This window comes from Meleagris gallopavo, chromosome 1 (genome assembly GCF_905368555.1).
Source record: "Meleagris gallopavo chromosome 1, MGAL_WU_HG_1.1, whole genome shotgun sequence".
Lineage (NCBI taxonomy): Eukaryota > Metazoa > Chordata > Aves > Galliformes > Phasianidae > Meleagris > Meleagris gallopavo.
The window spans coordinates 190,976,865-190,989,087 of record NC_139404.1 but is presented as its reverse complement, the minus strand read 5'-3'; the positions used below and the strand labels follow the sequence as shown (position 1 = coordinate 190,989,087).

The 12,223-nt window shown below is 39.4% G+C and overlaps 1 protein-coding gene across 1 annotated transcript in view; it reads left to right on the top strand.

Annotated features, from left to right (window-relative positions):
* ACER3 (alkaline ceramidase 3) overlaps positions 1–12,223 on the top strand; it is a 56,612-nt gene that overhangs the window by 25,366 nt on the left and 19,023 nt on the right. The window contains exons 4-6 of the mRNA XM_085216487.1: positions 3,467–3,519; positions 5,166–5,247; positions 6,794–6,829. Coding sequence (XP_085072613.1) covers positions 3,467–3,519; positions 5,166–5,247; positions 6,794–6,829 — 171 coding nt within the window. The remainder of the gene's footprint in view (positions 1–3,466; positions 3,520–5,165; positions 5,248–6,793; positions 6,830–12,223) is intronic.

Here is a 12,223-nt window from a genome sequence, read left to right as displayed (position 1 = left end):
CTGTATGCTAGAAATCTGTGTAAACACAGATTCTACGTTGGTAGTTTGAACTTGAATCATAGCAGTCTACCAAAACAAAAGTGTGTGTCATTTCAGACCATGTGAATTTCTGTCTGGCTTGCAGCTGCCATCCCATAAGAGTGCAGGTCTCTTGGATCCCATACTGTCTTTCCCAGCCTTGAGAGGGTGTAGTGGAGACCCCGAGCATCTGAGATAGCCTGTGCCTCGGCAACTGAATCAAGTCTTGAATTTCTTTTAATCGTAATGGGACCTGAGATACCAAAAATTAGATGTCTTGAATTTGAACCAAATTGCAGTCGGTAGTGATGCTCGCCTCCATAATACTCATTTTCAACTTTGTAGCATGTGCTGGAGATAAGTCACAGGGGAGCATTCTGTTGCTACCACATAAGTATTTGCTGATCTTTTTTTTTTTTTTTGGCACGGAAAAAGTTTCTTTCTGGATCCATCATCCCACTCCCTCCCTACTAATAGCTAGTATAAGTTAATCCTATCTCAGTGGGAAAACTTGCACCTTTTCATCTCTCTTCCCACAGCTGCTTGTTCCTAACCAGACTTTCAGATCCTCTTTCACAGAATCATATATTCCAAGTTGGAAGGGATCCATAAGGATCATCAAGTCCAACTCCTGGCTCCACATAGCTCCATCCAAAAACCAGAACATATGCCCTGGGGGCTTTGCCTAAATACTTCTTGAACGCTGGCAAGCTCAGTGTGATGACCGCTGCCCTGGGGAGGCTGTTCCAGTGCCCTGTCACCCTCTCAATGAAGAACCTTTTCTTGATATCCAATCTGAACCTCCCCTGTAGCAGCTTCATGATGTTCCCTTGGGCTCTCTTTCCTGCAGGTGAGCAAGACCACACAAAAATGATCCAGGCTTAAAAAAACTGAGTGGTAGTTTTTGTTTTTATTTTGAAATCCATGTGACTTTGCTGCTTATCAGGTAGCTCTGGTGTTGCATCAGAGCAACTAAGTGTCCTACAGACCACGGTGTATAAAGGGTGAACAGAAGCAGAGGAGAGGGGAGCAGCAATGGCTTGCATCATTTTTCCCACTGGAGTAAAAGGCTTTATGTGAGCTAAAGTACACTTATTATTTTGGCAGCCAAGCTAAATCTGCAAGTGGCCCATAATACTTTGCTTACTAAGCGATGAATCACCATAGAAAAAACATTTCAACTAGTAAATAGTCTTTTCTTGTTCAATTTCTCTCTTGTTATGATTCAAAGTCAGCACTTGACAGCCGTTTGAAGAGAATTTCTTGACATTTGTTTCAATCTTAATACTATAAATGGTCAATTCACATGCTTTAATTAAGGGAAATGTGAAAGCTTTGCTCGCAAAAGCAGTTCCTGAGAATTCTTTTTCTGAAGCAACCACCTTTTTCTCGATTTTATTTTTTTATTTTATTTGCTCAACCGTGGTCTGCGGGATCCCAAATACTTCTTTAACCAGCTAAATCAGCTCACAAAGTTCCCTTCTATACATGTTCCTTCTGCGTTCAGATATCCTGTCACAGCATTTTGGGAAGGATGAATTCCTTTTGAGACAGAAGCCATTGTCTTCTGCAGGCAAATCCTAAGTAGGATCTTTTGAGAGTCTCTTTGCTGTTATTGTTCTGTCCCTGAAAAGCAGCCAGCATATGAACTTTGGGATATACACAGCTGTCCAAATGTGAAAGTATTTTCTAGATTGTATTTCTCATTCTTTTTACCCTCTCTTTCTTTTATGAGACCTTGAATCACTCACGCTCTTAAAGAACTATGAATGAATTAATCCTGCAGATAATTCTTTTCAGGCTCGGTGAAAGAATCACTGAACTTATAATTAACAGTAACTATTATTATCAACCAGAATTCAGCTATTGCTTCTTTCTTTTTCTCCCTAAGACATCACAACGGTGATGAACAGTGGCAAAGTGCCACCTAGCATGCCTGTTGGCTTCATCTGCCTACTGTTCCTAATCCTTTCTTTGTGTTACCTATTGCAGTCCCCGGCCCTATAATCCAGGGATTAAAACCTTTTTCCTGCAGTTTTAGCTGTGTGCTGGGTCACCTATTGGAAGTGGCTCTCCATGGGTCAGACAAACGGCTGCTGGCTCGAGAGGCACTGGTGGTATGTTTGAAGAAGAGCAAGACCTGCCCTTTCAGTGACTTAAATCTGTTTAGCTGTATTATGAAATATTTCCTGAAGTTTCTGTGACCAAACCCAAGGAAAAGTTTTATAGTTCATGCTTTGGATAATTCATCTTCAGTAAAGAACTAGTTCAGTTTTTCCAATATAAATATTCAGTTCTAAAAGAAGGTTTTTGCCTTTGCAATTCAACCAGTGCTCCCAAATGGAGGAGAGAGAATCAGGTTGGCCATATCGTTATACAGAAAAACAAGATTGTGAACAAGCTAACTATCCTTTACAGTAATGGGAAAGGAGTTTCTGTACAAATATGGCCATCGACAACTTTCACCTGATGGAGGAAATAGATCAAAACGGCTTTGCATCTGGTTCTTGTTTTTCTTAGGAAAAAGTCCTCTGTGTTGTGGGAGTAACAGTTCTAAGGTGGCTCAGTGTTAGTGTTTGATCCATGACACATCAGAAGCAGGAGATCTTCGGTGATGCATTCCCTTGCTTTTGCATTTTCCTGATTTTCAGTCCTTCGTAGGGAAATCAGTCAACTGTGTTATGAGCAGAAATGTGTGCTGTTCTTTGAGAAAAAATTTAGGATAGAATAATGCTATAAAGTTGTGTGAGTTTCTTTCTTTTTGTTTTCCCCTCATGGATAAATACATCACAATTCAGAGTGTATGTGTACCTGTTGTTGAGAAATCACCTCTCTGGTGATAAAACTGTTTTAATTCCATCAAAATTGAGGTGGAGAAATAACGCTGATCTCCAAAATAATAAAAAATATTTAAAGTAAGACATTATTTGGGAGTCACAATATGAAAAACAAACAAACAAACCCACAAATCACCAGAGGAAGCCATCTCAGAATTAAAACAGTGTCAGAAATTACCAAAATTAGGAAGTAAACCTTTGAGCATATTTCAGGATGCTTCCTAATGGTCTCAAGATTTATTTTACGTTCTGGAACAATGATCTCATTACAGTTTGTGAAGCTTATATAGAAGCAGCTTGTATAGCATCTATTGTAGAAGCCTGTATATTGTATTGTAGAAGCTTGTTTAGAATGTGACTGCATCGAGCAGGATCCAAGTTGTGTGGTCATAATGTAATGTAATATTCCAAAGATCCAGTGTATTTAGCTTATTAATACAGTACCATTTCAGTAGTCAAACAGAATTTGATACTGCCTCATACTGAAGTTGATTTGAGAAGGGCAAATCGGAAAGATGTAAAAGTCCTATTTTCTTAAGTCTTCTCTTTCCTTAATTAACTCACACAAGTTAAAAGCAGTTTTCATGTTTTGATGTCTCTGCTTTTTGTAGCTGTTGGATGAACTGCCAATGATATACAGTTGTTGTGTGTTTGTCTACTGCCTGTAAGTATTTGTTAAATGTTTTTTTTTTCTGAATATTTTTGAAATAATGGATTTTATCATATAGCATATGTGGAGCTCAACAGAGGGGCTGACATTGAGGCTTTCAATGAGATCTCAATTTTGCCAATAGTACAACATTGTGACTTGACCATTAGAGCACCAAGTTGGCTTAAATCCTTGTTTCTGCTAATTTAGAGAATGTTTTCCTAGTGTTTGTTTAATAGGAAAGCATTAAAGAGTTGCATTGCATCCAACCAGAGCTGTGGCACTTGCTATGTAAACAGCTGACATAAGAAAATCACTTCAGCAATACCAACAAAATTATCAATGTGGCAATTAATTGCAGCTATGTTTTTATGACATAGTCTGACTTTACATGCAAATTTCAGATTTCTGGTTAAACCTGCTTTCCACTCATCTAGAAAAATAAAGCAAAAAAAGGTGTTAAGTGCAAATTTTGTGAAGAATGTCTTGGAACATGCATGACAGCTTAATGCTATGCCAGGGTGGTTTGTACCACTTAATTTCAGGAATAAGGAGGCATTTAGTAAAGATACAGTAAGTTATTTTTCTTGCCTGTTCCTGCAAGGCCTGGATGGAATACAGTTTGTTCCATTGCTTGGAAAATCCAAATGATTAAAAGGACCCATTGCAGACAGAAGTTAATTGTCTTGTTGCTTTTGAACATGTGATCAAATATTCAACTTGCAAACTGGATATATTTTTTGTAAAAGGTACAGGTAGCTTGCAATGGAGATGGGCTGAGATAGAACTAAATCTACATCTTGTGGAAATTACCATCAGTTTGTGATTCATACATTAGTATGATTTGTGCAGACTGAGGAGCGGAATAATAATGTCTCTGTTACAGTTTTCCATTGTAGCTCCCTGTCTCCTTGAAATTGCCTTTGCATTCATTTTGTCTGATTTGAGTGTGATTGGAGAAAGGATAAGAAGAGGCTTTAGAAAGCCAATTGAAAAAATAATCACGCTCATTTTGTGCAGTGGTTACTGTTGTCTTCAAAAGCACTGAACTCTGTTTCTGCACATCCGGCTCTAAGAAGACTCTGTGTTTGGTTGGAAGTAATTAAAATGCTGTGAAGCTAATGCTTGGTTCAGGAGGCCTTTAATAATCATTCTGGTCTTCTTGGAGGTAGTTGGGGTGGTTCTGCACGGGATTCTCCCTCATACATCGTTCAAGCCCAGTGGCTCTCAGGCCAAGCAATTACTTTGGCAGTGCATTTTGCAGTGTAACACATTGTGCTGCCTCATAGATTATATTTCAGATATTTCTACACTTTTTTTTTTTTTTTTTTTTCATCCATGCTGGTATCTCTTCCAAAAGCTTATGAACTGAGGAGTTCACTGTTTGTAAGGTGAATCCTTTCCCACACTGACTTTAGCTCACAGACGTAATGCTTTGGGGCACTTGCATTGCATTTCAAACTCATTTCTAATTTGTCACCCATCACCCCTTAAGCACCTTTGAAAAATGTTTATGCTTTCTCAGTTTGTTCCACTGATTGGTTTATTTTCAGTACATGTATAAGCTTACAGTTGGGTTTTTTGTTTGTTTGTTTTTGAAAAATACATCCTTTATGTGATAAGTGACAAATGTTATCACTCTCCTTTATGTTCTCTTTCAGGTACGAATGTTTCAAGTACAAGAACACAGTCAATTATCCAATGCTTTTCATTTTAATAACATACAGCTTCATAGTCAGCATAGTAAGTAACTTTTTCTGATACCTCATTTTCACCTGCATGTTGGCAGCCTCCTATCCTACAAGCAATTCTGAGTCACTCCCACTTCCAGTGAAGAATGACTGTTGGTGAGAAAATTACATACTGGCCTTAGTATACTGAAACCTTTCTCTCTAAGCTACTATACAGAAGAAGAGGAAACAACACAGTAATCCAATTGCTAGAATAGGAATGTGAGGAAAAGAATCCTTTTAGGACTGAGGAGTCCTTTTACAGAGCTGAACCACTTCCCCTGCAAAGACAGGCTGAGGGAGCTGGGCTTGTTCAGCCTGGAGAAGAAAAGGCTGCAGAGTGACCTCATTGCAGCCTTCCAGTACCTAAAGGGAGCCTACGAACAGGAGGGGAGTCAACCCTTTGAAAGGGTTGATAACTGCAGGACAAGGGGAAATGGTTTGAAGTCGAGGGAGGGAAGATTTAGGTTGGATATCAGGGGGAAGTTCTTTACTCAGAGAGTGGTGAGGAACAGCTGCTCAGAGAGGCTGTGGATGCCCCATCCTGGAGGTGTTCAAGGCCAGGTTGGATGGGGCCCTGGGCAGCCTGGTCTGGTATTAAATGTGGAGGTGGTGGCTCTGCATGTGGCAGGGGAAGTTGGAGCTTCGTGATCCTTGAGGTCCCTTCCCACTCCAGCCATTTTATGATTCTATGATTCCTTTTAGGTCCCTGAGGAAAACTCTGACAAAAGTGACAATAATCCTGTTTATTAGGCTGCAAGAAGTGAACTGTAATGTACTGTTGTATTCAGGGGTGCTTTAAAACAACAGCCCAAAGAGAAGGGAGTATTGCTGATTAAGAAATGAGATTCAACACGGTTTCAGTTCTTCTAACTTGATTCCCTTCTCAATGCAAACAGCTACCTGATTGAACAGAATGACTTTTGCACAGGCTGTCAGCCACAGATGGAATCTCTTTCTTTATTTTTGATAAAGGTTATGTTATTAAAATAGTGATGCAGGTTCTTTTTCCTTTAAAAGACTTACCTTCTCTTTTGCACCTTCTAAGCTTTCTTTTCTTTACACTTGTGGCAAGTTATGCCTAGGGCATATTCCCTTTCTGTCTCCAAAAATAGAGCTTAAATGAACTGTGTGACCAGCATGTCTATTAACTACTGGCTTTTGGTAAATAGAACTGAAATATTATTGTCAAAAACATTCGTAATAGCAAATCAATGCAAAGTACATCATATTCTTGCAATGCTTATCAGCAATGTACCTGGCAATTTCTGTATTAATTTTTGTTTTTGTGTGTTACAAGTCTGTTAAATGAGAGGAGGTCTTAGATGTTAATTTCTCTATTTGTGCTTCCAAATGTTCCAAAATAACTCCACAGTTTAAAATGGGTTGAAGAAACCCCAGATTTTGCCGGAGGAAACTTCAAATGTTTAATCGGCTTTAATGGTATATGGGTAGGCCCTCATTTTTATTCTAACAGAACAAGCCTTGGCTGTATTTAAATCAGTAATGTTATGGTTGTTCTCTGTTGCAACTTATTTATCCCTTTTTAATCTTTGCAGGTTTACTTAAAATTGAAACAGCCTGTGTTCCATCAGGTAAGCCTTGCTCTGTTGGAGAAGCTGATTTTGTTTAAACCATGTTGTTTTATTGGAATGTCATGTAGGGTGCTATAGCTGGAAGGAAAAACGGAAGGCAAATGCCATTTGCTTTTCGCATAATCTTTAGGCAGCACTGCTGCCTGTCACATTGCCATCCTGTTTCTCGATGACCTGAAAAACTGGTAGGTTTGATATGTGTTGTTTTACTATTTGACCTAATACCTTGCATGTTTTTTCATCAGTGTAACAAGAGGAAGACCTTAATGAGTCCTGATCTACTCTATTCTATTCTTACTGGCTGCTGTGGAACTGCGACATGGCGTAGGCAGTTTAGCCCCATGGTCTTCTCTCCCTTTTTCAATATCAACTTTCTTTTTTTAACTATTCAATTTTAGTCTATATAAATTCAAGCTGTATTTAAATGGAGAATATTTACAGGGTTATGCAGTGACCTTGTTGCTATTGATTCTGTCCTGTCTGCTATTGACGGGCTGAGAGAGCTAGTGCTCTGCAGCCTGGAGAAGAGAAGGTTCCAAGGAGACCTTATAGCAGCTTTCCAGAACCTGAAGGGGCCTACAGGAAAGCTGGGGAGGAACTTTTTATAAGGCCAGGTAGCAGCAGGATGAGGGAAAATGGTTTTAAACTGGAAGAGGGTGGATGTAGAATAGATAGTAGGAAGAAATTCTTTACTGTGAGGGTGGTGAGACACTGGCACAGGTTGCCCACTGAGGTTGTGGATGTCCTCTCCCTGGAAGCACTCAAGGCCAGGCTGGATGGGGCTGTGAGCAACCTGATCTGGGGGAAGATGTCCCTGCATATAGCAGGGGGTTGGAACTAAATGATCTTCAAGGTCCCTTCCAACTCAAACCATTCTATGATTCTACAATTCTATGGTTGTACAGACTTAATAAAACATTTGGTACAGGTTCTTTTGTTGATGCACTTTCCGAAATTATTAAAGTGCGTCTGCTGGTGTCAGGTTAGGACATGCATCACTTGGCCATTCACAGGACTTTAGAAGTCGTGCTCGCTTGTGTATGCCATGTGTAGCTTTCCTTCTTTTATGACTTATTTTTTTTACTATGGATAACAGCAGAAAAATTGCCAAGCAAAATCACGGAGCTCTTTGCGGGATAGAGCTTTAAAGCCTTAATTTCAGAAATTGGTAGTGCTGTCACTTGTCAAATTGTGCGTGCTTCATCAGCAGTCATAAAAATGATACATGCTTCCTGTTGCTGGATTAGTAAAGTGCTGGTGAATAAAATAAATTCTCAATTGCTCCAAATGATCTCTCTTAGAAAGAAGAATTGTTAACTCTACCTGTAGATAAAAAGAGAGATTTGCAGGTGTTTTTTACCCTGTTTATTAAACTCCATTTTACCATCCTGCCTTTCTTTTTGCCAGTAAGATATTAAGCAGAGTGAAAATTGCAATTTCTGGTATTTTTACTGAGCTGTCTGTAACTAGCTTTGAATGAAGAGATTTTAAATATTATTTTTTTTTACAATAGCGGGATCTACTACTGATGTTGGACTGTTTTATTTCTCTAATTACCTACTCAACTTACATTTACTGCAATAAGTATATCACAGCTTCATTGTAGCTCAGTTTGGAGTGTTCACTTAGGTATAGTTCCATATGACAGATATTAAGATAAATATTACGACTTGTCTGGAAAGAGAAATAGGGAAACTTTAACTTGCTGCCCCAAAGCACTAATTTTTTGCAACTGGTTTCTCTTTGGTTCTGTGTATGAATTCCCTGTAATAACTTATACATGAAGAATCAATGTAGAAAAGATTTAGGCCAGTAAAAGTGCTGAACTTTTATAACTCTTCCCAAATTGATTTTTATGCAGAACATACAGTTATGGCCAAATACCAAAGTCTTAAGTACTGCAGACATTTTTTTTCATCATCTATGTCAAATATGTTGTAAATCTGGGGGAAACATTGCTCTGACTCACAGCTAAGCAAGGTTATTTTCTTAATTCTTGTCCTCTGCATAATTACAGTAGGTATTTTCCAGCTGAATGAGTTGTATAGTCTTGAAGGTTAAGTATTAAATATGTTTGTACCATCATATTGCAACCCATAGTCGCAGTCCCAAGCTGTATGAGAAAGCAGCATTAGGACATAAAATAGCATTTGATTTCTCTAGGTATCTGTGGTCGTCATCATTTGCCAGCCTTGCAGAAAGGAGAACAATCCCGTGGACACCTTGGTATTGTTCATTGTTACAGTGTCTTTTTTCCTCTAAATGAAGAGCAACAGGACTCTTTGAAAGGGTAGATAATAGCAGTACAAGGGGAAATGGTTTGAAGTTGGAGAAGATTTTGGTTGGATATCAGGGATAAGTTCTTTACTCAGAGTAGAGAGTAGTGAGGTGCTGGAACAGCTGCCCAGAGAGGCAGTGGATGCCCTGTCCATCCCTGGAGGTGTTCAAGGCCAGGTTGGATGGGGCCCTGGGCAGCCTGGTCTGGTATTAAATGTGGAGGTTGGTGGCCCTGCCTGTGGCAGGGGGGTTGGAGCCATGAAACTCCAACCCAAGCCATTCTGTAATCCTATGAAGAATGGGAGAGGATTCCAGTATATTCAGTTGACAGGATCCAAGCTTCAGTTCTCAGTGAATTCCTTTCCACTTTCCTTCCCAACTTGTGCTCATGAATTGCATATTGCCAGCAGGGCATGAAGGAAATTCAGTTTGTTACTCATGGTACCGTGGCATTAGAGACCAACTTCTTATTCTCCATTCAGATATTACAGGTCTGCAAGGATCTCAGTGATTCAGCCATGGAAGGAATGAGATGTGCATTTTAGTTAGCTAAGCACTACATGTCATTAGAAGGAGAAAACACTTAAAACTGATCTGTAGGCTTTTTTTTTCTTTTTTTTTTTTCTGTTTCATCAGTTAATCAAACAAAAAATAGCACTAGTCTTTACAAGCTTGTATTGTTTTGCTTATATGAAAATTTCTGTGGCAAAAGCACTGTTTTACCTAATTTCCATGCTAAACAGGCATAGGTCCCAGTTAATAGATGTTCTGAAGCCAGTGTCTCCTCCTTCCCAACCAGCACACCAGTTTACTGTCTGATGGGGAAATGAACTGGTTAAAACTGTTCAGAGTTAGCTTTAAATGAGATCAGTTGCTTGTTGCTGTTATGTGCTTATACCACATGTATATTTGTGCTTATGGAAGGAAAGAGATGAAGGAAGATTGATTGCAGGCATGGAGTCGTCCACAGACAGACAAGTTAAAGGTAACCCTTTAAGCGGAAGAAATGTCCTGAACAGTTAGATTTTTAGATTTATGTCTCACTGGTGGCCTTCTAGTATGTTATAGCCTAGCAAGCTATCATCTGCAAAGCATTTTCCATCCAGATTTATTTACTTGCTCCATGTGGGATGCTGGCTGTACAACTGAAGGGCTCAAAATCTTCATTCAGCGAGTGGAGCGAGCTACATGAATAATGAAATAAATGTAAAATCCTTTATTATTTGCATAGTCATCTGCTGCAGCAGTTCGAAGCAAATTTCTAACAGAGTTAGTTAAATGGTAAACAGAGAATTAGATGAAGCCTAACCTGACAGCTTTTTTTTGACAGCTGTTTTTTCTACATTAGGAAACACAGTTAAAAAATCTTTTGTATAGACATTACAAAAGTGTTGATATGTTCTCCTATGAATAACAGAGCAAGCTGGAGAAGGAGATCAGTATGAGAATTGCAAATATGGTAAGGGAGTGAGTAGTGCAAAATGACTAAGGGAGATGATGAAAGCCAGACTAGGTCTGGACTTTCTCAGATTGGTTATGGGAGTGTTTTTATTTAATGACCTGTATCAGGAAAAGAGTCACATCCTGATGGTATTTTTGATGATACAAATCTCAGAGACATCACTAAGTACAGAGGAGGATGAAGAATGAACTGGGAGACCTGGAGGATTAACACTGCTAAAGAGGGGGTAGGATCTGAAATGATTCAGAATGGAAGAACTGATGGGCACATACCAGCTACTGTTGTGGTAAGCTGTGCACAGATCACTCAAGGAAGAGAGAGCCTAGATGTGTTTGCTGATCACAGCATAATAATATGACCTGTGAATTTTCTGCAGCAGTGATAGAAGTAAACCACGTGTACTGGATTTTCAATTTAAGGTGATTTTAGATAAGAAGGAGTGAGCGTGAGAGGAAAAGATATTTCATTTGCTCAAATGAATAAAATTATCTTCAGTGGTGTTTTAAGCATACAAATGGAAAAAAGAAAGAAGAATAACTTAGGCTAATATGAAACTTGAGTATTGGATTGCATATGGGAGCCTGAAACTGAATGAAGAGTGTATTGTGGCACAGCAGAACCCATTTGGACTTACAGGTACCCATTTTTTAGGGAATATCTGTGGGCAGCACACAGTGTCCTGCAGCTCTCCAGAGTCCTTCCTGCTAAGACAGCAGCCAGTTGTAGCCTTTTGCCTTAATGATATTGTACCTTACAGTGGTTTCCTCCTTTCTACATGCTCAGGTTGCCAAGCAATCTGTTAAAAATGACCTTTTCAGGGCATATCTTCACCACAGAGGTTTTCAAAGTCAGGCACTGTCCTGCTAAAGAACAAGTGTAAAACGAATTGTGTGAAATTTTACTCTAAGTTACACAGCCTCGCTTCTAGAAAACAGATACAGCTTTCACTCTGGCAAGTACCTGTACCTGCACAGTAGCTTAGGAGGAGCGTGGAAAGATGTTCAGAGTCTGCAAAGGATGAGCTCTATGAGTCTTTGAAGGGAAAACCAAGAAAAAGTTTGTTTACTTCTGCAGACCGTATCCCAGGAGCTCTGGAAGGCTGCTCAGCACCATGCAGCAGCAGTAACTTGGTGTAATTAATACCAAACCTGGTGAATCTGGGTTGGCTCAGTAATGAGCTGTTGGTGCCACGTGTAGTGCTGAACAGCAGTAAGACTGTTCTCAGATACTCAGTGTTACTGTAGGAATTGCCCTTCCTTTTTACCTCTGCTCAGACTTCTTTCCTAGAAATGCATGAATACGTAGAAGTCTGGTGCCTTTGCTGTAAATCTCAAATACAGTTTCTAGCTTCAAGTACTATTTCTTGATAGGTGGTTGGGATATTAATAGGTAAGTAGTACCATGAAACCCAAATCTGCAAATGTGATTCCCAAAGTGTGCATGAATATTTGAGGCTGATGAATTTGTTAGCAGAGAATGGACTGGAGGCTAGGAGCAGAAGAAATAGAAGTGAAAATTAACAGGTTTTCTGTACTAGAAGAGAAGATGAAGAACCAGTTTTATACATTTCCCCTGGTGTGGAGGACAAAGCTTGTTTCTGATGTACACGAGAGCAAATCTGTTTGATTTGCTAAACTCTACATCATCTCAAAAAC